The sequence below is a fragment of the Ostrea edulis genome, chromosome 3 (genome assembly GCF_947568905.1).
Source record: "Ostrea edulis chromosome 3, xbOstEdul1.1, whole genome shotgun sequence".
Taxonomy (NCBI): Eukaryota; Metazoa; Mollusca; class Bivalvia; order Ostreida; family Ostreidae; genus Ostrea; species Ostrea edulis.
Genome location: NC_079166.1, coordinates 57,870,051 through 57,896,448, shown reverse-complemented (window position 1 = coordinate 57,896,448; position 26,398 = coordinate 57,870,051). Strand labels below are relative to the sequence as shown.

General features: G+C 35.2%; 1 protein-coding gene and 1 long non-coding RNA gene across 2 annotated transcripts; both read left to right on the top strand.

Moving 5' to 3' along the window:
* Positions 1–295: 295 nt before the first annotated feature.
* LOC125674076 (lectin BRA-3-like) lies at positions 296–6,158 on the top strand. Its single transcript, XM_048911116.2, has 6 exons — positions 296–421; positions 1,810–1,899; positions 4,515–4,588; positions 4,757–4,841; positions 5,660–5,872; positions 6,084–6,158. The coding sequence occupies exons 2-6, from the start codon at positions 1,833–1,835 to the stop codon at positions 6,089–6,091; spliced, it is 447 nt and encodes a 148-aa protein (XP_048767073.2). The 5' UTR covers positions 296–421; positions 1,810–1,832; the 3' UTR covers positions 6,092–6,158.
* Positions 6,159–10,928: 4,770 nt separating this feature from the next.
* LOC130052660 (uncharacterized) lies at positions 10,929–17,312 on the top strand. The gene is made up of 3 exons (XR_008801033.1): positions 10,929–14,810; positions 16,524–16,608; positions 17,115–17,312. It is a non-coding gene; the product is annotated as an uncharacterized LOC130052660 (long non-coding RNA).
* The last annotated feature ends 9,086 nt before the right edge of the window (positions 17,313–26,398 follow it).

Genomic DNA, 26,398 nt, shown 5'->3' with positions numbered 1-26,398 from the left:
TGGGAATGGAACACTTTTTATCCAGATCGGAACGGTAATGGAACGGTTCAGATTGTGTAGTAGTACGCTTCATGGTCTGTAACAATAATTATTTTAATTTCATTCAAATGTCAATATATGGAATGCATATCTGGATTGATATATAGCGAACTACAATTTACCAGTATATGGGATTAATATCTATTTTGAATTAGCAATAATCCAAAGTGATATAAAATCAGAATTATTTGTAATTATCCTTGTGTGGGTTTATATTAATGTTTTGGTTTGCAGCAACGATGTTTCTCATTGCCACCAGTGTTTTCATAAACACTTCATCATACAATTTATCGTTTTAGTATTCAAGCTGTTTCACTTTTTCACTATATAAACTATCATTTGAAGCACTTTCTGACAGTACAGTTCTCACGAAAGCAGCAAGGTAAGACAAGTATTATTTTATCATTCTCCATTACGGGAGTATCGGAATAAACCCTTAGATCTTTATCAAATGATAACTTGCAATGCTCAAAAATATTTACCACTTTAAAGTCATGTTCATTAGAATAAAAAAAAAAGAAGTAATACTTTGTAAAAATGAATGTTGGTCTGATAGTATATTGTCAACATGTGTGAATGATGAAATGTGTAGTAAAATATCGTTTGAATATATGGATTTTATCATGTGTTTAGATTGTTCTATAATGAGGGTAATTGATAGATATATTTTTCCGTCACTTCTGCTACTGATCTCTATGCATATTCAAAATTACAACGTAAACATTCCTCTTGAAGTCCACTGATTTAACTGTAGCTCTGCTCCCTTATTATGTAGGTGTCAAACTGCTAGAAATTCTTACCTAACTCTACCCTCACACAACTACCGTTCATTTCTTGTCGTAACTATGTGTACATTCTGACAATTGTCAAAATGTATCTTTATATCCCTACATATACTTGTCAAGGAATTGGAGCTCATTTTTTACTTCATACAACAGCGTAGATGCATCACAGCGATGCAGGTTAAAATATTGTACATAAAGACGAGTATTAGATATTTTTCGAAAATACACTCAACAACGCATACATATCAAGTACTCCCATCATGCAATTTTTATTCTATTGATCTTAATATTATCTGTTTTGAACTCAAAGAAAATAGATATGATGGTGTCTCCCTCAATTGAAAATTTCTGTGAAAATGCAGCTATTTCAACTTTTTCGGTGACTAAGATTTCAAATTATGTCAGCTTGAATAGTGGAATGAGTAGAAAATGTACATTTTAGTTATTTAATTCTTTATAAAATACTTAATCATTTTACCAATTCTATTGCTCGTAGTTCACTGATAATGAAAAACAACAGTATTGTTATTCAAAATCCATCTATTATTTTTCATCTGTAGCATTTTAGTGTTAATATCATGTCTAGTGTAATTGTATATGTTAAACAGACACTGTACTTGCTAGATTTATCGGAAATGTGACACAGTGCTGGTAAGTAACCGTTTTGAAGAAGCGGATTTTATTAATGCAGCAAGAGTAAATCACTTACGCATGTAATCCGAATACATACTAGCAACACTACCATATAATCAAAGACACGACATGTATAGATAAATAAATCAGTTTCATATCAAGTGTTTTGAGATAGAAAGAATGATCATAGTATAAGTACACTATATAATACTCTTCCGACATAACATGTATTTTCCGTTCAATTGACATTCATTAGCATCAAAACAGGGTATATTGTAAATGATAAAACCTCACGTGAAATTTATTCTTACTGTATTCAATTTACTAACATTAACGTACTGATATTTTACAGTGTCTGGAGATCCGACAGAAGAAATGGAGATGAAGATGTTTGTTTTACTGCTCAGTGTTTGCGTTCTGGGAATGACCAATTCTGCATCTGGTAAGAAGAAAAGTGGTTTGCATCGAATATATATATATATATATATATATATATATATATATATATATATATATATACCTTAGTGGTTTTATATATATATAATGGCTAGAGCTAATACAACAGCTTTACCTACTACGTCCAGATATATTTTTCTGTCTTCATTGAAGACGATCATCTTGAAAAAGCACTGCTACAAGAATGTCATTATCATTGAAGCTTTTTTCATCAAGCGAAATCAAACTATAATCGTAATAATATCACTCCAATTTATATATATATATATATATATATATATATATATATATATATATCGCTTGCTTTTTAGCAACATGGCTATAACATGAGGATATTTAAGATTTCCCCTTACGAGTGCAAACTGTGTAGAATGTCCATCAGAAATACAAAGTTGATTAAAATACTTCCATTCCATGCAAATTCAATATTTATCAATGATAAAGCAATACTCACTTTCCTTTGTGCAATATTTATGTTATGAATATACGTTTAGTTGGCATAAATGACTTTTGCCGAAAAAAAATCATTTGTAATCGGGAGTTTTGCTGAGGAAAAGTTTAAAGGTTTGTACTTTTTTTGTAACAGACATACGAGTATACTGAAAGGGAAAAACGTATATCCCTAATTGCAGCGATAAAACTTAAATCAACTCTTAAGGTGTGTGTTGTAAATGGTCTATGCATTGATAATGGCGGAAAGATTTAACCACCGGGACATTTACAATTTTCCATGCTTGTTCAACTGGTGTTTTTTGTTCCGAAATTTATACCTAATTCACATGCCACAGCTGGACATGATGAGACGTGCATGGCTAATGGTCGTTCTTTCTCACAATTTGATTACCAGGCGTTTGGGAGTTTCCCAATTGATTACATCTCGAATGAGTAAACTCGTTTGTTGGTTTAATTTAATGGGACAAATAAACGATAAGATGCATTTCACTTATACTATCTGAACAGTTTTAACAACTTAAAATATTAAAATAGCCATTTCTTTTTCCTTTCAGTATATTAAACAATGTCTTAAAAGAAAGGTTTGGCATCATATATTACATGGACATCTTAGATGAATATAAAGCCGAGCGATTCCTGATTGTGAGACCAAGTCTATTTATATTCATTTTATTGAAAATGATATTCCAATCAGTTTCCAAATGGATTGTTTACGTATAACTGGGATTTATCCGAGTTATTCCTTTGCACAAAATTTGTGTTTTGTTTCATATATGTACATATTCAAAGGTCAACGCTGGACAACTACCGCTTCATTTCCCATTTCTAAAAATATTCTCAAACCAAGTTAATGTTATCTAGTGTTTAGTGAATGTACACGCACATTTACGTATTTGAAATTATAATCCCTTTACCAACGTGACATTTCTGTATTCGATAAGTTTTTATTGATAGCGTATAAGTTTTACATACATGTTATTATTAAAGACATTCATTCAGTTTTAGAACCCTTTTATTTTTTTCCATAAAGTTATTTTTCACAAATTATTTCAGGCGCTGATGTTCATGTAACCACCACTCCGTTTTGTAAACTACATGTTGATTTTAAATTATTCAATCAAAATTTGACAATATAAATGGTTTCTTCTTAAAATATGGGATACATTATAAATGTTATCTTATTTCTGAATAATATTTATCAAAACATATTCCATTGTCTATTCACCTGCAGTATGCACGGTTTAGATTTGATTAAATTACTACTATCAAAGATGATGGTGCAGGGGCTTCAACAGTCTTGTTTAAAGTCAGCATTTCGCAAATTCTATGGTAGTTTTAACGATATAGTTTCCCAATACAGCCTTTCATTGGGTCAAATGTTGTCTGACGTGTTTCATACCGATTGTTTGGCCGTTCTTGGCACACTGATTTTGACTACGGATAACTCCGCTTACCTGATCAAGATATAGGGCTGATGGCTCACGGCGGATGTGACCGGTCGACAGAGGATGCTTACTACTCCTAGGCACCTGATCCCACCTTTGGTGTGTCCATGGGTTCCTGTTTCCGCAACTCTGTATTTTATATTGCTTACAGGAGTTATGAGATTGATCACTGTTCGTTATCTTCACCTTTCATCTACAGCGTAACGTTAATGTTACATATTGCTTCTTACCCTTTCTACATGCCTCTTCATTGCAAGTGCGTTAATGTTTAAATTCCATTTTCAAGAGACTTAGATTTGTCTCAGTCCATCTGCGGATATATTAAAATCGAAAGCGGGTCACTTTTTAATGACGGTATGTGATATCGAAATGTATATGAAGGAAGTTAGAAAAACATTATTGTAGAACAATTATAATGTAATTCTTCGATAAACTAAAATTCAGAGCTAACAAATGATAACTGAAAAGGTTCCAAATCGCATTGCTTAAGTGCATTTGTAAAACCTAAGCATATAACGTATGTACATACATAATGTATTTCTGTAATTGACTGTTGTTTCAATAATACTGATAACATGGCGTTCAGATGCATAATCCTTTTCTTTTTGTAGGAAGGTAAGGTGAAAACTGATCCCTAGTAGCTACCTAGTGCATTTATTTAACATTGACGGCAAACCGTTGAATGAGTAAAATTTATTTTCAGGTGCAGAATGGTTAAGATACAATAAACACTGGTATTATCATTCTTCTCTAAAACTGAATTGGATGGGAGCCCAGGTCTGTATTGCGTATATCATGATAAATGACATTTGGAAAATGTAAAAAAAAAATAAAAAAATAAAAAAAAATTATGTGTTACCATTTTACTGAAATTGTAGTTCATTCACGGAATGTACAATTACAGTAGTGAAATCCGTTCATATACATGTAACTATATGCTTGTAGTTGTACTGCCGACGTCAGGGTGGAAATTTGGTGCACATTGACAATGCAGGAGAGAATGATTGGTTATCTTCAAAGTACACCACAGGTTGACTTTCTCATTAAGAAAACATAAATCTCAGTATTCTCGACATTAAGCTATTTCCTATATCTTTAATACGCCAGTTTCGAGATACGAACTCTTCTGTATAGGAGGTACATTTAGTGGAACTTTGAATGCCTAAGTGGGACAGAGTGGATATACAGCCAACGAGAAAGACGATGAAATGTATTAAAAGCGGCTTCTCTTTAAATATGTAAATGTGGGAAATACTAAATACTATCGAAAGAAATGTTTTACCGAAGAGGAAACAGACAAACAATGTTATATTTGCAAGAAATATCTTGGATATGATACTTACGACCAGCGAAATAACGTGATAGGATAAGAATTTTATGTATTTAATTACTCCCTAAATACTTATCACTTACTTAGTTTGTGTATCAGTCGAATTCGGGTTGTCAAACAGCGTGTGAGGAACTTACTGAGTACATTTACTTATGCTGTGATGAATATCTGTCCCACTCCCGCGTGTAAACAAATTCTTACTATGTACAAGAGTTCTCCAAAGGGAAATAACTCGAATGTATCTCGAAACCGGTGTATTGAAATGTATCCTGAACATTCAACTTTCTGATTAACTTTAACGTACATGTTAAATTCGAATAATATTTGATTTTATATTGCATTTGTACTTGTTTACAATTTCAATTCTAGATATTTCTTCCAATATTAGTTTCATAAATATACAAATAAGAAACGTTACGTTAACACCAAAATTAACAACGTGTGATTTGTCTACAATTGTTTGTTAAAGTTAAAAGTTCAATACTACCTATTATTAAGACTTATCGTTAATCTGATAGGATCCATATGGATTGGATATACTGACCAACATGCGGAAGGTCAGTGGAGTTCAGTAACTACTGGAGAGAGAGTGTCGTACACCAACTGGTCAAGAAACAATCCGAACAATTACAAAGGAAATCAAAATTGCGGAACGCTGAACTGGGGAGGTAACGGCCGCTGGGACGACAATTCCTGCTCTACGAAACTCACCTTCATCTGTGAAGTTTCAGGTAGAAAATAACTCTCATATTTCATCTAAATTAAGATGCTAAATTATTGTTTCTTATTTTTTGTTTTCGTATCATGGATCTTTATTGTAATATTGCGTTTGTGTTGCTAGATCAAGTTTTAGAGTGTAAAGATAGGAACCTTATAAAATGAACATCAAGTAAGAACTCAAGAATTTGATTGCATGATTTAAAATATGATTATCATTTGTAGGTTACTAATACAGAATAGAGGGATGCCATGTAGCCATTTGGCAATGCCTGTGTATAATAAAAATATTCATTGTAATATGTCACGTTATTCGTGTTGTTTAGATAAAGTACGGTGCAAAGGTATATGTAAAACTTATACTGTACCAATTATGATGCACCAGATGCGCATTTCGACAAATAATGTCTCTTCAGTGATGCTCAACCGAAATGTTTGAAATCCGAAATAACTACGAAGTTTTAGAGCTAAATATAACCAAAAACAGCTTGCCAAAAAAGTGGAGCCAAATTCGTCCAAGGATAAGAGCTATGCATGAGGGAGATAATCCTTAATTTTGAAATGAATTTCTAAATTTTATAACAGCAATTAAATATACATCCGTATTTTCAAGCTAGTAACGAAGTACTTAGCTACTGGGCTGTAGAGACCCTCGGGGACTAACAGTCCACCAGCAGAGGCCTCGACCCAGGGGTCATAATGTAAAACTTATACGGTATGTATGATGATATGCATTTGTTGACAAAGAATGTGAGCACTTGGTATTTTTAACTGACATATGGAGAGTAACTAAAGAAAGTGAGAAATTTATCACTTGAAAACAAGGAAATGACATTTAAATAGAAAAACACCTACGTATTTCATATTATATCGGGAAAGTTGTCCACATATCCATTGTGTGGACGTTGCTTGCGCTGTAAGAGAAATGCTATAGCAAGATAGACTAATTTCAATTATTTGTACTCTTTTGTTTTAAACTGTCTACTTTTAATCTGTTTTAATTGTAGAAACAACGACATGCAAAAACATAACAATAATGATGTTAATTATTTCAATTATGTTAAATAATTGCTAATTTTGATCAATGCTTATTTTTCCATTCGGTTAGGCATGGGTGAATCCTTACATCTTAAGTTAGATAATGATTGTTCCCTATACTTGAAAGTATTGCCGACAAACATTATGATTGTAACATGCAGTTTATGGAATGTACCAAAATTGCATATGTGGGAGAAACTGGGGTAACTTTGTACCAAAGGCATGTTTTGAATTTGTTATTGATTAGACGAGAAACTGATGACCCTGTTGCTATTCATTTCTATACAGATTCTCATTGATGGTACAGGGATTTCAACAGTCTCGATTGAAGTCAGCATTTCGCAAATTCTATGGTCGTTATAACGATCTAGTTCGTCAATACAACCTCGCATTGGGTCAAATGCTGTCTGACGTGTTTCATACCGATCGTTAAGCCGTTCTTGGCACACTGATTTGACTGCGGATAACTCCGTTTACCTGATGAGGATATGGGGCTCACGGCGGGTGTGACCGGTCAACAGGGGATGCTTACTCCTCCTAGGCACCTGATCCCACCTCTGGTGTGTCCAGGGGTCCGTGTTTGCCCAACTATCTATTTTGTATTGCTTGTAGGAGTTAGGAGATTGATCACTGTTCGTTATCTTCACCTTGCATTGACGATTATTCTATGATAGGAATTGAAAAACTTTACAAAGATTTATCATCGCTTTAGGGAAGATTTATGGAAGATAAAAATGAATACTTATGTACCATTCGAAATAAACAAAAGGGAACATTTTTGTCGTTTTAAAATAATTAATGTCTTGTATGCAAATAACGTGTTATAACTGATTTTAACATTATTGATGGATTTACGATTTACTACTTACTGTAGTATTTCTTGTTTGTTCACTTAATCCAGAAGTTAACTGCTTTGTGAACAAACATTTCTAAAATTTTGCTACATTACTTACCAAATATTTAATTGTACGCATAGTCATATTTTAGGATGTATCCACATGGTCGGGTGAGTATTGTTCATTTCATCATTAGACACTTGCCTCTTTTCAAATGTTTTTTGCGCTATATCAACTTTGACGTTACTTTTCAATTGTATAATTCTTACTGTGACGTCATAGTACTTTGTGTATGTAGTCTTACATTACTTTGCTATGACAGATAAACACGACTGAAGAAGACCGGTAACACGGTTGGTCATAAATTTTTTTTACCAAAATTACTGTGTTAATCCACGCACAAGTACTCTGAAGTTGAAATGAAAAATATGTTGTAGTTGACTATGGTCAATATCTTCATAGTCTTTGGTGATCAGGTCCTCCAACATTTTGTTAAATTACCTTGGACAAGCATTATGCTCCTTTTTTAGTTGATCTGTTTTTATATTCCTATGCAGCAGAATTTATTCAGAAACTTCCACCTGAAAAGAAAAAAACTCTTGCCTTCAATTCGACATTTAGATATATCGGCGATGTATTATCTATGAACAATAATAATTTTCATTCAGATGAATATTCGAGACATTCCCTTGACTCGAAATAAAAGACACTACAGAGTCATCTACTTCTGCTTAATACTTAGATATGTTATTGAAAATAGATGTTGGCGGCAAACTAACAACTCACCTGCTTCCGTTTCTCCATCGTCAACTTCCCATATTTATGTAGCAATATTCCATTATCACCTACAAATGGTATTTATATCTCTGAACTGATTAAATACGCAAGATATTGCTCTGCATATGATCAGTTTTTAAATCGAAGCAGGCTATTGAAAAACAAGATGATGGTACAGGGGTTTCAACAATCTCGTTTAAAGGCAGTTAACGATATTATTTGCCAATACAACCTATGATAGGGTCAAATACTGTCTAACGTGTTTCATACCAATTGTTAGGTAGTTTTTGGCACACAAATTTTGACTACGGATAACTTCGTTTACCTGTTCAGGATATATGGCTCAGAGCGGGTGAGGTCAACAGGCGATGTTTTCTCTTCCTAGGCACCTGATCCCACCTCTGGTATGTCCAGAGATCCATGTTTGCCCAACTTTCTATTTTGTAATTCTTATACCAGTGATTAGATTGATCACTGTTCGTTATCTCCACCTTTCATATTAAAAAAACTTGAGAAAGAAATGATAATTATTCCATTTCAAAATTATTGCTCATGTACGTCAAGGTAAGTTTCATTGTTACATATTAGCTCAATAACTTATTGACACATTGGAAGAATGTAAATGAATATTTTAGCGTTGAATGGTATGGTGCAACAATATGTCGTTTGATACTGTGTTCAATATCTGTTACATTTTCTTCGGAATTTGGAAGGGTCACTTGGACTCGCCAGGTGTCACTAACACCCTTTACATAACAGGTAAACCATAGAAATTATAGAGGTCACTGATATTTTTCATAGTTCCGGTGGATAATTTCCCACCAAGCCATTCGGTCATTTTTTACACCTGGCCGATTTTGATCATCCCTCTGAGAGATTTGTCTAGTCTTAAAAAAGTGGCCGGTATTATGAGGGGAAATTACAGATGTTTATTCTATAAACAGTATCCGGTTTTCAGGGGTGGCAGGTTTTGTGAACATTTCTTTGTAAGGAAACATCAATATTTCTGCCGGGACTTTAGAAATTGGTCGATATTCGGGGGGTGGGGGGTGGGGTTCTGAGGGACCTGTTTGGAGAAGTTTCGCTGTATATGCATATACACCGATACTATCACAATGTCCTTACTAAGTACTTTTCCCCACGTTTTTACTATAATCTAATGCCAGAGTGTATTGATTCGAATTTCTATTTAATATTTTCATATTATTTCATAATTTTTACATCTTATTTTCCCTCCCAGTTCAATACTGTTTATGTAGCTTTACATGTATGAGATACTCATTATAAGCCATCATTAGAACGAGTTAACATACCGCTTAAGTATACTGATTCGTTCTTTGTTTTTTTACTCTATCCAGCGTAACACTGATTAGTTCATCTTGACGCTCGATTAGAACATACTTTTCTATTACCACATATTACACTTTAATTTAAACATGTAGACGTTTTCTTTGTTATTATCTTTTGTAGTTTAGTTGTAGTGTTAGTTTCCTTTTCTATGTAAATATTCTTTCGACCGAAGGAACGGGCAGGTCGTTCCTAAAAAAAATGACAATTCACTTGGTTATTTTAGTGCTTTTTATCTCCTTATTTATTTGACCTCGTATCTACTATTAGATTCGACACTTTGGACGTTTAACGTCGTTGGATTTTAGAAGGTCATTAATGTTAATTATTTTATTAAAATCAATCAAAAATCACCACAATCATTCCGCCAATTTGCAACTAAGTGGGATAATTTTCTTAGAGCATATGGATGAGGGTTTCACCTTCCAGAGGTCGTGGCCAATGTAAAATACGGTTCTCGCCCCCTGAGCAGAATCTGTGTACACCAACGTCAGGCGTCATTGACAACGTTGCCGAACAATAATCCTGGGACAACGCAACAAGCGTTGAGTCAGTAATTGATGCCCCCAAATTGGCCTTGGATAATTTTCTGTCAATCCATTCTGATCTCAAAATTTAATCATCATCAACCTCCCCAATACCAGTTATCTAAAACCCCTTATCAGCCCCATGTACCACTCGCGGTAGCTCAGTGCTAGATTGTTCGCTTTGTAACCGGAAGGTTGTACGACAGGGGGCTATCAGTGTGCGAAGTTGGTCGCCAATCTAAGTCAGTAAATTTGTCTATGATACAAAGTAAAATATGGATTGGGGAATCACTAGCCTAGCACGGCTTGGATTCTCTTTCCACCTCTTTTAAAGACCCCAAAATAATACCCTACGGTTTCTTAACAGATCACTGAATGTGGGCGGAGCTCATCTATGGTCATTTTTATTTACCTGGAATTTACTTGGAAAAAAGATCATGGTATTATGTAAACTTTTGATATATATATATATATATATATATATATATATATATATATATATATATATACAGGACATGTGTCAGGGGCGTCTGCAGCGTGTTTGTGGTGATACTGTTTGTATAATGGTTGTATCTCTAGATAACAGGATCTGACTCTCTCTCGAGAAACATATCAACTATCAAAATGATTTGTCAGAAAGGCATTATTCTTTCAAGATTTATACAGTTCGGTTTAAACTCTCTCTCTCTCTCTCTCTCTCTCTCTCTCTGTACTGTCATACATTGACTGAATGAGTAATTTCTTTTATAAATATAGAGCTATCACAAATTGATAATATAAATTATTTCAGTAAGTTACACGTTTTAGAAATTAATGGGCAAAGTATTGTTTAATATCTGATGGTGTAATTTGTAATACATGTATAGAAACGAGAAAAGAATACAATGATACTAAAATTGCATTGTTAAAAAAATATTAAGAGAAAATAGCAGTTGTGGACAGGTCAATGCTATCAAAACGCTGGTATACTGGGCTTCCTCAAGATCTAAAGAATGCATGTACTGATTGACTGTTGCTGTCAAAACACCTCTCTGGGGTAGCTCCAGACCACAGTCTCTGCAGATGTCACTCCACCTGAGATATATTGTTAAATGTTTGAATGACAGGCCGCTTACCATTAGGGGTGTTAACTTAAAATTGGGTCTTTAAACGGAGAGGAGACTGTGTCTTGCGTGCCTTGTGTGGTGTGTGGAAGTACCGGCAATATTACCCAGCAGCAATACCCCAGAGGAACGGGGCATGAGATAGGTCAAAAACCATTCAAAGTCCTTTATGTCATCCACACATTTAGAACTCCGGCGTCTGTAAGTACCACGCGACCACCGGTTTTCCCGTCTTACATAGTTATGTCGGCATCCGGTCATATCCCCTGCTTCGGATTCACAATGCGGGCATACCATCGACTCTCCCACTTAGACAATTGGACTGTTGTGTGCGCCAGTGTAATGGTATTTTTGTCTGAAATTGTGATGTGCTATGAAAATTTGAATGTAGTATGTTGGCATGTAGTACGTATAATATTTGGTTAGCTGGGACTTGTTTCCATTGTAATCATAATTATCATCCACAGTCAATCTTCAATAAATTCTGCACTTGTACATTTTGTGTAATTCATGCTCTAGGAAGCAATTCAGGCTTTGAACTAATGGACATGTTCCGTATCCGCAAGCCAGATTCTGTTAAAATTACAGTTTCACGTTCTCTTTTAACCTGTAACACGAGAAGTAGGTCAGTTTAAATAATCTACTCCGATTGACAAGAATATGAATATATATTGAGTCAATTTAATACGTTGCAGTCGCAAATTACAGGTAATGCAAGGCCGTTTCCGTTTGAATTAAATTTTCAGAAATATATATATTGAAGGTACTGGTTTCAAGTTATTCAACCATTGTATTGTTTTCAACTTGGATTCATAGAAAAAATATTTACGGCAATAATTCAATACTGCCCAAGTTCTCCAGTTACGAATTATTTTTACCCTTTACCAGGTCGTGTGATTTTAGAGACTTACATAATGAAGGGGGTGGGGTCTCGAAGCACTATTTCCATTATTGAAAAACATCAAGTAAATACAGATCAATGAAAATATAAATAAACACACATAATAGTAATTTTATTGGGTTTAACAACCATTGACACTTAAAAATGAGAAAAATAAAATTTGAAAGAGCATATGATAAAAATTATCAAGAAACAAAAGTGATTTATATATCTGCAAACTCTTGTAGAGTACACAAATTCAATTTGATCTATTTTAGTTTTAACCCTTTCTCCGTTTCTTGAATATTTCTGGCATATGATCCGTAATTGGAGACACTGCTCGTATTTAAGTAGTCAATCAGTGTACATTTATTTAGGCAGGGACCGTAGTAAATGTTTGGTGTCTTGTAAGTGAATGCATGTGCCATACTTTGCAACTATTGATGCTTATTTACTATTTTTTTTATCGGCCACGGTGCCTGCTGAAAAATGAAAGTAGCTTGTCAAAATAGGAGTGAAAATCTCAATCTTGAAAACGCTTGTTTTAATTTTTGTTGATTTGAGGGTCCATGGCTGTGGGTAATTTATTTTAAAAAACTATATCCACTGATTATAAACACAAAGTCCCATTCTCTATGACCATAATGTGTTGTTTTTTTTGTTTTTTTTTTTGTTTTTTGTTTTTTTGTTTTTTACACTTATGTGCTTTATTTGAAATATTGTGAAAAGAAATACACACGAGTGACCCGTAATTGGCGACTTCACAGTATTTTCTCAAAATGTTTGTTCGAATGTTTAATACTCTTAGGGGATCAGCATTTTTATTTTGATAATCAAATACTACTACATATATGTCAATTAACTTCTTTATGAATAATTAGACGAGATGAGATCGAAATATAAGAAAAATAACATTACTGAATTCTATTTCTAGAGCAACCAAAGTCACTTGCGACAAGTGTGCTTTGTACAGTGACCGTAATAATGTTACATATTTATGAACATAACATAGGCAAATATGTTAATTGAAGGTGGACGTTTTTAAATATATTAAATTATATTAATTGTTTTGCAACAAAGATATTTACATTGCTACCAGGGTTTTGATAGAAGTTTTATTACACGTTTTAACATTTTATTATTCAAGCTGTCTCACCTTTTATCTTTATAAAGCAAGTATACTAATAAACTTTTTAAAGCATTTGAACTACACTTCTGAGAGTACGATTCCCACGACAGTAGCGAGGTAAGAGAAATATCATCATATCGCTATCCTTTATGAGAGTATCAAAATCAATTCATATACGATTATCTATATCATAGTATAACTTACAATGTCAGGAAATATTGCCAGTTTGAAATGCATGTTCAGTGGAGAAAAGAGCACATGCAATTGACAGCTCAACTGGTAGTAGAATGGTCAACAGGTGTGTATGAGGAAATGTACAGATAAACATCGAGTGTATATATCAATTCTATTAGGCGCTTAAATGGTTCTAAAGGAAGGTGTAAGTGATAGATCTATGTTTTTCATCGCTTCTAATGCTTATCCCTTTGCCTCTTCACGATTACTACATCTTGACTGGCACTTTATATTAACATATTTAAAGCAATCAGCTGGATTTGCACAAATTCAATTGATATGATTTAGAACTCTGATCCCTTACCCGATCCTTTATCTCCTCTAGTGTTTAGATGTTATATTTGTTTGTATCTTACGAAGAAGCCCCCTAGTTTATTTACTTACGTAGATATATGTACTTTCAGATAGTTTCCAATTTGAAGATTTTATTGATATCGGGTTCTTTAGTTTACTTGTCAAGGAATCTATGTCATTTGAAAATGACATTTATTGAGTAAATAAGAGAATTATCAGAGATTTTTCTAAGAGTATGATAAATATTACAGAAAAATTATGCAGCTCCACCATTCCACTTTTCTCTATTCATCTACCTTAACATTGTTCAATTAGCGTTCTTAGCACCAATATTACATGCAACTGTATCTATTGAATATACATTGTACATGGTATATTAATTGGAAATTAATAAAATGCTGGAAATAAATTTTTACACGAGCTAATTATGATAATACAGCACGAGTAGATCTTAGATGAGATGGAAACTATAATGATAGTAAATGTACTCCATATAATACTCGCCAGTAATAACCTGTATTTTCAATTCAATCGAGTCAACGTCACTCATTAGCATCAAAACAGTAGTCACATGTACATATGTATTCTGAAGATTACGACTTTACGTGAAATTCTTCTTTTATTCATCCTTTCACCTTTTTTTATTTCTACATTGTTAACTCTAACAACGTATTGGTATATTGCAGTGTCTACAGAAAATTGAGATTCTTGACAGAAGAAATGAAGATGAAGATGTTTGTTTTACTGCTCGGTGTGTGCATTTTGGGAATGACAAATTCTGCTTCAGGTAAGGAGAAATCTTATTTGCATCGATACAAATCACAGCTGCATATAGGTGTATACTCACAAGGATTTAACCAACATAACTCCATTCCTTACTGCCTTTAGATAATCCCTTATATTATATATATTTAGATAATCCATTATATTATATATATTTAGATAATCCATTATGTTATATATATTTAGATAATCCATTATCATTCCTCCTTTCAAGGAAGGTGAACATTTTGAAATAAGACTTCCACTAGAAGAATATAATTATCATAGAAGCTTTTATTTGTAATGGGAAATTAAAGGAAGATCAGGAAAATAACGCCACAATTCCGATAATAGATCGGTGGCTTCTTAACAACATGGCTTTCCTTACTATTGCACAAGGTGTAAAACATTTTGCCGAAATGCACATTTTGTGCAGTATTTACATTGCTTATGCACGATGACACTCGGTACATACATATGCTTAGAAATAAGTCCATTTCACGCAAAGTACCAAAGCGATAAAATGCTCATATTTTTTCTGTGCACAGGGTTTGTGATGAACGTAACTTCAATAGAAGTACATGCGTTTTTTCGAAGAATTTAAAATTCGCAAAAACCCCAAAATATAAGACAGGCACATAATTAGTTGACTGCAGTTTCAGTAATCTTTGTAAGATGGCGTTAAAATACAGTTATGCAACCTTGCGGGTATCATAGCCAGATATTAGTTGTTGGTTAGTTGTTTGTTGTTGTTAACGTCCCATTTAGAATTTCTCACGTATTCGTATTTCACCAGTGGTAGGTGAAGTACCAAATATTTAGACTTATGCTTTGCGGCCATGTCATCTCCCAGTTAAAAAGTGAATGCTGCAATACTAAGCTATTGCGACCGGTAGATGTAAATAGATATAATTAGTAAATTATAGAATTATCATCATACATAGTTTATATATATATATATACGAAATCATTTGAAGCTGGGAGTTTTCAGGTCGTGTGGGGCTTTAACGAATATTTGAAGGTATGTTTAGACACAAGTATAGTAGGAAAATATGTTAAGAATTTTTTTATTTTAAATTTATAAGAAGTAACTCAAAAATACAACGATATAAGGCCTCAACCGTGCGCAGATTTTTCTGAGCCGTAAATCAAAGGTTTTTATAAGGGGTGGCTTTGTAGCTCTCTGTTATGTCAAAATATTTTTTCAGAGAGCTACAGTTCTGCAGCTAAGTTTATATTTGAAGAGGAGAGGAGATATTGCCACTCCGATTGCTTAATAAAGTAAATTATAGAATTATCATCATACATAGTTTATATTTGAAGAGGAGAGGAGACATTGTCACCACGATTGCTTAATGAAGTGCAGTTGCTTACCATTAACGACGAGTTCTTAAAAGAATGAACTTTTTTTCAGGGGCGGAATGGTTAAGATACAATAAGCACTGGTATTATCATTCTACTCAAAAACTTAATTGGATGGGAGCGCAGGTCTATATTATGTATAGAACGATAAATAACATTTGGAAATTGTAAAAAGAAAATTCATAATGCCAGAGTTTTCATGAATTACCTGTTGTGTTCTCACTTATTCGTAGAAATTTGAATTTTGCCAGCGTTAGTAAGTCTACAACTTATTATGAAAAGAATATTTAATCTTTTACTGATTTCATTTTAGGGAATTATTCTAAAATGTATTTGTACGGTACTGAAATACGTTCATATAACTATATTATTGTAGTTGTACTGCCGACGCCAGGGAGGGAATTTGGTACACATCGACAATGCACAAGAAAACGATTGGTTATCTTCAAAGTACACCACAGGTTGATTTTTTTTTATTATTTAAAAGGGTTTTCAGTATTCAGTCTTGTTTCTATTTTCATTTGCCTAACATTCTCAATATTAGACATTCATATCACATAAAATAATCACGAACATTGATTTCATGATGGAACGGCACTTGAGTTCTGGCAAATCAAATTGAAGATATTCATTCGAATATTAGTTTCATGAACGTACATTTAAGAAACGTTAACAACAAAAGTAACAATATTGCTTTTTTGTAATTCTTTGTTGCAAGTCCAATGCAACCTTTTTAATGATGTTAATTTTAACTGTAAACTAAAATAGTATTTGTACATGATGTTAGTCATCAGATTCCATAGAAACATTTATGTGTGTTGGTGTTATTTTTGCTATGGCTATATCTCTCTAAGAAACACAACGTTTTGGAACCGACACCCAAGCAAACATGAAAACGATAATAGTTTTTCTTCATTTTAAAGCAAATATCTTTATGTAATTAAAACTTATCATTAATATATGAAAGAATCCATATGGATTGGGGCCACTGACCAGGCAGCGGAAGGTCTATGGAGATCAATAACTACTGGAGAAAAAATAACATAAACCAACTGGTCTGCAGGCAATCCAAACAATTACAAAGGAAATCAACATTGTGGAACATTGAACTGGGGAGGTAACGGCCGCTGGGACGACCACAGTATTAACCTTTATCTGCGAAGTTTCAGGTAAACAGAAATTTTAATTGAAAGGATGAATTTAGACCTTATAATGTGGTTTAAACTATTTCTTATTTATCTATCGTCTACAAACGCTCTTTATAGTGATTCTGTGTTTGTGTTGCTCTATCAAGTGTAACACTAAAGAATTTGATCAAATGATATAAAACATGATTATTATTTGTAGGTTACTGATATATAATACAGGGAAGACCTGCAGCTATGTAACGATGCCTGTGCATAATAAAGATATTCCTTGAAATGAAACACTTTCTTCTGATATATACATATTTTTTGCAAGATGCGATGTCAATCAAATGTGGACTCTAGAAATTTGTATAGAACTTTTAGAAGATTTGAAATCACAAAATTTCCTTGATTTACAACACCAAAACATAAGACTTTTCAAAACATGAGCATTCCACAATATATTTAAAACCCAGGTTTTTTTTGTCATCATAGAGAAACGATTCTCAATAAAATGGAAGTCGTACATACAGTACACGACGGGGGTTTTATGCGTGTAAAACGCAACGCGATGGAAAACAATTGTCCAGAACACGGTTGACGTTTAAAATTGTGGGCACTTTGAAGTCGACGGATGATCTTCCTGGATGCCACCACGCATGCCACGCGTGTACATGTACCTCCGTTTGATAAAACAAAGAAATAATGATATCAAGAATCAGTTTTCCGAAATGATACACCCCACAAAGAGTTTTGCTTGGCCAACATGCCCCCATTCATTGTTTTGAAATGAGCTATAAATCATTCAACTCTTGTAATTGTTGTTTAATGATACATTGTTGTGTTCGGTACATATCTGTACGTAGACTTCCTTGCAGACGTACATATTTTTTTAATGAAATGCCCAAGTTCTTGACATTCAGTACACAAACACCTGTGTTATTCCCACCACTAGTCAGTACAGTGTGTCACGGCACGTGCAGCACAAGTTCACCAAATAAGACAAGGATCATGAACAAATGACACTCATATGGTATAAGTTGCCAGTAATTTTGATTTGACAAATATCAGCTCAAAGAAATGTGTACCATCAGCAGTGGTTTTCTTGTACGACAATTTAAAAAAAATAATGGACAGTTATTGCAGCACAAATCTTGTAACGTATAGTTTACATTGTACAAAATAAATATAAGTGATTTAGATCCGCTATATACATGCTTACATATAGTCTTCAAATATCACAAAGTATACAGTTGACAACGATTGAAATAAAAATACAGACATCTCGTTTATTCAGTGACTCACAAACTTGCGCGTCTTTTGAATGGAAGTTTAAAACAAACGTAATAGTTTTTGGTCAGTTATAGCACCCGAATACGGGGGGAGGATTCATCTTCGTTAGGCATGGATTTTTGATTTGCTGTGCTCTTCGTGGACGAATTCTCTTGGCAAGCGAGGATGGAAAAGAAATGCCTAGATAGGTCGCTTACATAGGCATGTGTTATGGTGGTAAACAGAAGAGTTTTCCAGTAAATCCAATGAAGTTGTAGTATAGCTTTGTATTTAGTTTACTTTTGACTGAGAGGAAGATAGACAGCTAGGCACATAATATCGTTTTAGATGGGGGGGGGGGGGGGGGGGGGTCCTAACTCGAACCAGCCGAAAGATTTAACATGTAAAGGGAAAAAAAAAAACGGGGGAAAATATCAAATATCAAAATGAAAGAGAATGGATAATTTGTCAGATAGGCATTTATACTGTGCGGTGTAAACTTCCCTTGCCTGTATACATACATGTATATTATAATCAACAGTTACCAATGCTCTCTCTCTCTCTCTCTCTCTCTCTCTCTCTCTCTCATGATGTTATACGTTCAGTACTGCTTTTCATAATTTAATACATCTATACTCGTAAATTAAAAATGATTTCCTTTAAAAATTAAATCTTTTGATAATTAATTCCATATATGAATAGAAGCAATTAAAATGCAAAAAGTTAAATCATCTTTGTCTATATTTGTTTTTGCTGAACTAGTTGCATTTGATGTATATTGATTACAGGCACATACAATGTAGAATCGGAGGGGGTGAAATAATTCATTCATGTAGCGACCAACCCACTGCACTATTTAAGAAATTGAGGTCGGAAAGGGGAATTGAGACAGTTTGAGCAGCTGAAGACTAACGCACACCCCTCACACGCATGTACACAATTTAAGGTTTTGATAATCAGACAATTTAAGCATCATTTTTTGTTATTATTGTTTTCTTATTGTTTGTCAAGAATTGTAAACAAATTAACAAATTAATTGAAAGAATTAAGCAATGTCAAAAGTTCAATCTGTAGTTTGATCATGATTCGTTATTCAATAGTTTTTAAAACTTGTATATTTCAATGCAAATTCGAAGGGATTTTCGTCACAACAGAACATTGGGGGGGGGGGGGGGTGTCAGATAATCCGGGTATTTGAAAATAACAGAAGTGTTTGATCTCTTTTGAAAAGTGTGAAATGCATTGGGTCGGCGCAAAATACCCACAATCTTAGACTACATGTAGATCTGATATCGCGCCGACCAAATATATTTCACACTTTTCGTAAGAAGTCAGAAGCCTCTGTTAATTTCGAATTCCCGAGCTTGCTTACCGCAATATAGTTCTATTGTGGCAAAAGCCCTAGGAATATGCACAGTATTTAGTAATCTATGCATCACTATAGGAGAGGTCACCAGATGTAATCTACTGCTATCAGTCTACACAGCGCTACAAAATAAGGGATGAAGTCGTCATCTTACTTTAAAATTCCACTCATTACTGCATGCTAAACATTTACCACTACTAATGAATGAGAACCAGAGATCACATAATGTTTTCTCTGCACATCACTACACGAAAGTTAAAAATGCTATAAAATGTCAAAAGTCTACACATAACTGTATCATACACATGTAACAGACTAGACTAGGTATCAACTAGTGTTCCAAGTCTATCCAATGCTACATGAAAGGTGTCAAGAGATTAACACATTACATTGTGCAAGGAAACAATAATTTTCCTGATATTATAAGATTGTTATCACTCTCTGAAAGGGAACCAGAGGTCATCAAATGTTATAAGTCATTTCCAAAAATGGGGGGGGGGGGGGGGGGGGGGGGGGCAACTGCATTCCAGAACACAGTTCGCAATTTAAATTTCTATATACATAAAACAACACCGGACTGGAATTATAAGGATGGGGTGTCAGTTACCAACCCCATACACTGTGAAGAAATGGTGTTGGTACTCTCTCTCTAGTTACGGAGATCTGTCTCTCCAATTTTTATGCATAACGCATTACACTAAATGAATAAACATCGGGTTCGGAATAATCGAAGACCCCTACCCAGGAGAATGAAATTTTGGGGGAAGGGTATTAGTGGTCCTCTCCAACCACTATGAAGAAATGGTGATGTTACCATCTCTCTAGTTATGGATATCCACTCCTCCAACTTTTTTTAAATAACGCATTACACTAAGTGAATAAACATCGGGTTCGGAATCATCAAAGTCCCCTACCCTGGGGACTGAAATTTTGGGGGAAGGGTATTAGTGGTCCTCTCCCACCACTATGAAGAAATGGTGATGTTACTTTCTGTAGTTACGGATATCCGCCCTTCCATTTTTTTTTAAATAACGCGTTACATTTAATGAATAAACATCGGGTTCGCAATCATCGAAGTCCCCTACCCCGGGAACTGAAATTTTAGGGGAAGGGTATTAGTGGTCCACTGCCACCACTGTGAAGAACTGGTGTTGGTACTCACTCTAGATAGTGAGATCCTCCCGTCCACTTTTTATGCATAGTCCATTACACTAAGTGAATAAACATCGGGTTCGGAATCATCGAAGACCCCTACCCCAGGGACAGAAATTTTGGTGGTAGGGTATTAGTGGTCTTCTCCCACCACTATGAAGAAATGGTGATGGTACTTTAGCTAGTTACGGAGATCCGACACTCCAATTTTTATGCATAATGCATTACACTTAGTGAATAAACATTCGGTTTGGAATCATCGAAGACTCCTATCCCGGGGACAGAAATTTTGGGGATAGGGTACTAGTGGTCCTCTCTCACCACTCAGAAGAAATAGTAATGTTACTCTCACTAGTTACGGAGATCCGCCCCTCCAATTTTTATGCATAATGTATTACACTAAGTGATTAAACATCGGCTGCGGAATCACCGACGACTCCTACCCCGGGGACGGAAATTTTCGGGGTAAGGTACTAGTGGTCCTCTCCAATCACTATGAAGAAATGGTGATGTTACTCTCTTTAGTTACCGAGATCCGACCCTCCAAATTCTATGCATGACGCATTACACTAAGTGAATAAACATCGGGTTCGGAATAATCGAAGACCCCTACCCCGGGACTGAAATTTTGGGGGAAGGGTATTAGTGGTCCTCCCCCACCACTATGAGGAAATGATGATGTTACTCTCTCTAGTTACGGAGATCCGATTACAGGGTTTTCGATGATAACGAACCTGATGTTTATCCATTAAGTGTAATGCGTTATTTAAAAAAAAGTTGGAGGGGCGGATCTCTGTAAGGAGAGAGAGAGAGAGAGAGAGAGAGAGAGAGAGAGAGAGAGAGAGAGAGAGAGAGTAACATCACTATTTCTTCACAGTGGTGGGAGAGGACCACTAATACCCTTCCCCCAAAATTTCAGTCCCGGGGTAGGGGTCTTCGATGATTCCGAACCCGATGTTTATTCACTTAGTGTAATGCATTAGGCAAAAAAAAAAAAAAAAAATGGAGGGTAGAACTCCGTAACAAGAGAGAGTAACATCACCACTTCTTCACAGTAGTGGGAGAGGACCACTAATACTCTACCCCCAAAATTTCAATTTCCGGGGTAGGGGTTTTCGATGATACCGAACCTGATGTTTATTCACTAAGTGTAATGAATTATCTAAAAAAAAGTTGGAGGAGCGGATCTCCATAACTAGTTAGAGTACCATCACTATTTCTTCACAGTGGTGGAAGAGTACCACTAATACCCTAGCCCCAAAATTTCAGTCCTCGGGGTAGGGGTCTTCGATTATTCCGATTATTCCGAACCCGATGTTTATTCACTTAGTGTAATGCATTATGCATAAAAACTGGAGGGGTGGATCTCCGTAACTAAAGAGAATAATATCATGATTTATTCATAGTGGTGGGAGAGGATCACTAATACCCTTCCCCCAAAATTTCAGTCCCTGGGGTAGGGATCTTCGATGAATCCGAACCCGATGTTTATTCACTAAGTGTAATGCGTTATTTAAAAAAAGTTGGAGGAGCGGATCACCGTAACTAGTGAGAGTACCATCACTATTTCTTCACAGTGGTGAGATAGGACCACTAATACCCTAGCCCCTAAATTTCATTTTCCGGGGTAGGAATCTTCGATGATTCCGAACCCGATGTTTATTCACTTAGTGTAATGCATTATGCATGAAAATTGGAGGGGTGGATCTCCGTTGCTAGAGAGAGAGAGTAACATCACCATTTCTTCATAGTTGTGGGAAAGGACCACTAATACCCTTCCCCCAAAATTTCATGGGCCACATCGCTCACCTGAGTCACCTTGGCCCATATCTGAAGACTTTCCATATATGTTTGCATGTAAAACCTTAGTCCCTATTATGGCCCAAACTACCCTTTGCAAATTTGCATCTACACTATGTCAGAAAGCTTTCATGTAAATGTCAACTTCTTTGGCCCAATGGTTCTTGAGAAGAAGATTTTTAAAGCTTTTTCCTATATTTGTATGTAAAACTTTGATCTCCTATTGTGGCCCCATCCTACCCCCGGGGGCCATGATTTGAGCAAACTTGAATCTGCATTATGTCAGGAAGCTTTCATGTAAATCTCAGCTTTTCTGGCTCAGTGGTTCTTGAGAAGAAGATTTTTAAAGATTGCTCCTATATATTTGTATGTAAAACTTTGATCCCCTATTGTGGCCCCATCCTACCCCCCGGGGGGCCATGATTTGAACAAACTTGAATGTGCACTATGTCAGAAAGTTTTCATGTAAAAATCAGATTTTCTGGCTCAGTGGTTCTTCAGAAGAAGATTTTAAAAGATTGTTCCTATATATTTGTATGTAAAACTTTGATTCCCTATTGTGGCCCCATCCTACCCCCGGGGCCATGATTTGAACAAACTTGAATGTGCACTATGTCAGAAAGTTTTCATGTAAAAATCAGCTTTTCTGGCTCAGTGGTTCTTGAGAAGAAGATTTTTAAAGATTGTTCCTATATATTTGTATGTAAAACTTTGATCCCCTATTGTGGCCCCATCCAACCCCCGGGGCCGATGATTTGAACAAACTTGAATCTGCATTATGTCAGGAAGCTTTCATGTAAATCTCAGCTTTTCTGGCTCAGTGGTTCTTGAGAAGAAGATTTTTAAAGTTTTTCCCTATATATTTGTATGCAAAACTTTGATCCCCCCTTGGGGCCCCATCCTATCCCCGGGGGCCATGATTTGAACAAACTTGAATGTGCAGTATGTCAGAGAGTTTTCGTGTAAAAATCAGCTTTTCTGACTCAGTGGTTTTTGAGAAGATTTTTAAAGATTGTTCCTATATATTTGTATGTAAAACTTTGATCCCCTATTGTGGCCCCATCCAACCCCCCGGAGGCCATGATTTGAAGAAATTTGAATCTGCATCATGTCAGGAAGCTTTCATGTAAATCTCAGCTTTTCTGGCTCAGTGGTTCTGATAAGAAGATTTCTAAATTTTTTCCATATATATTTCTGCGTAAAACTTTGATCCCCCCTTGGGGCCCCATCTTATCCCCGGGGGCCACGATTTGATCAAACTTGAATCCGTACTATGTCAGAAAGTTTTCATGTAAAAATCAGCTTTTCTGGCTCAGTGGTTCTTGAGAAGAAGACTTTAAAAGATTTTTCCTATATATTTGTATGTAAAACTTTGATCCCCTATTGTGGCCCCATCCAACCCCAGGGGCCCATGATTTGAACAAACTTGAATCTGCATTCTGTCAGGAAGCTTTCATGTAAATCTCAGCTTTTCTGGCTCAGTGGTTCTTGAGAAGAAGATTTTTAAAGTTTTTCCCTATATATTTGTATGTAAAACTTTGATCCCCCCTTGTGGCCCCATCCTACCTCCTGGGGCCATGTTTTGAATAAACTTGAATCTGAAATATGTCAGGAAGCTTTCAGGTAAATTTCAGCTCTTCTGGCCCAGTGGTTCTTGAGAAGAAGATTTTTAAATGACCCCACCCGATTTTTGCATTTTTGTGATTATCTCCCCTTGAAAGGGACATGGCCCTTCATTTGAACAAACTTGAAAGCCCTTCACTCAAGGATGCTTTTGTCCATGTTTGGTTGAAATTGGCCGAGTGGTTCTGGAGAAGAAGTCGAAAATGTGAAAAGTTTAACAGACAGACGGACAGACAGACAGACAGACAGACAGAAAACAGACAGACAGACAGACAGACGGAGAGACGGACGGACAGACAGACATACAGACGACGGACAAAAAGTGATCAGAAAAGCTCACTTGAACCTTCTTTTCAGGTGGGCTAAAAAGGTTGGACGAGCGGATATCCATAACTAGAGAAAGTACCATCACCATTTCTTCACAATGGTGGGAGAGCACCACTAATACCCTATCCCCAAAATTTCAGTCCCATGGGTAGAGGTCTGTGATGATTTCGAACCCAATGTTTATTCATTTAGTGTAATGTGTTATGCATAACAATTGGAAGGGCGGATCTCCGTGACTTGAAAGATTACCATCACCATTTGTTTAGAGTGTTTGGGGTTGGTAACTAGCTCCCCATCCTTATAATTCCAGTGTGGTATTGTTTTATGCATATAGAAATTTGAATTGCGAACTGCGTTCTGGAATGCATTTCGCTATTGAATTGCGAATAGTGAACTACGAACTGCGTTCCAAAATCTAATTGCCAAAATTATACGGTACCAATTTTGGTGCACCAGACGCGCATTTCGACAAATAATGTCTCTTCAGTGATGCTCAATCCGAAATAACAATAAACTTGCTAGAGCTATTATAGGGGAAAATAGATGACCGAAAAGTGGAGTAAAATTCGTGTAAGGATAAGAGCTATGCATGAGGGAGATAATCCTTAGTATAAATGTTATAAGTAGGCACATGTACGGATATTCTCCATCAAAATGTTCATACAACAGCAGAATCTAATGCCGTGTATCATTTGCAGATTTTCATTTCCGAATCTTGTGTAATACTCATATTTTTTATACCAGAATTCAAAGCATGACCTAAATGATTCTGAAATACCGATTAGAATTATGATTATGAAGAATCCTTTTTGACTGAGTGGTATCATATGTTGATTTTGGATAATACAAATATCACATTTCAGAATTAGGGAAAAATTCTCAATGTATGACAAAAAAAGCAAAATTGCTACGTTGATTTACATATTAGCATTTTTCACTTAGCCCCCCTCCCTAGGAATCCACATAATATTATAAACTACTACAAATCGTTAATACATATATCACTGTGATGATCTTTTCTTTATTCACGGGTTGATCACATGTACAAAGCACATTTATTCATTTGTTTAGGGACTGATTTACGACCCCCCCCCCCCCCCCCACAATTTTGCTTTTGGGCAAACACGGATCCCTGGATATACCAAATATCAAAGGTTTGAATTTTAACAGACCTATCAGATCAGATGTTTTAATATACGGTAAAATATGATTGAATTTAACAATGGAAGGAATATTCAGTTCATTTCTTCAGTTCCAATTAATAATACAGCTGCAGTGATTATTTCCTTGTATATTATATATTGCACTTCTTTGTTAGTATTTTAATTTTTAAATTTTGGTTTATTTCAAGAGAATTGTCAACTGTTGGACTGTCTATTGGCTTGTGAAAAGTGACACTGGATTAAATGAATTGCTAGAACAATTCATACCAGGACATATTATGAAAGCTGCTTTTCTGTTCCAAATATGTGGATTGAAACATTACAAAACATTTCCTGTGTGGCAAAACCTTCCTATCAATAAGATATTGAAGTGCCATTGTTTCTTATGACATTCAAATGTATATCAAGAATTGAAAATAAA

What these genes read in the sequence shown, in the direction of transcription:
- LOC125674076 (XM_048911116.2), top strand. Translation starts at nt 1,833, where the DNA reads ATGGAGATGAAGATGTTTGTTTTACTGCTCAGTGTTTGCGTTCTGGGA. An exon ending in TGAATTGGATGGGAGCCCAG is followed by an intron (nt 4,589 to 4,756) that starts GTCTGTATTGCG and finishes ATATGCTTGTAG; the next exon opens with TTGTACTGCCGACGTCAGGG. An exon ending in ATCTTCAAAGTACACCACAG is followed by an intron (nt 4,842 to 5,659) that starts GTTGACTTTCTC and finishes TTAATCTGATAG; the next exon opens with GATCCATATGGATTGGATAT.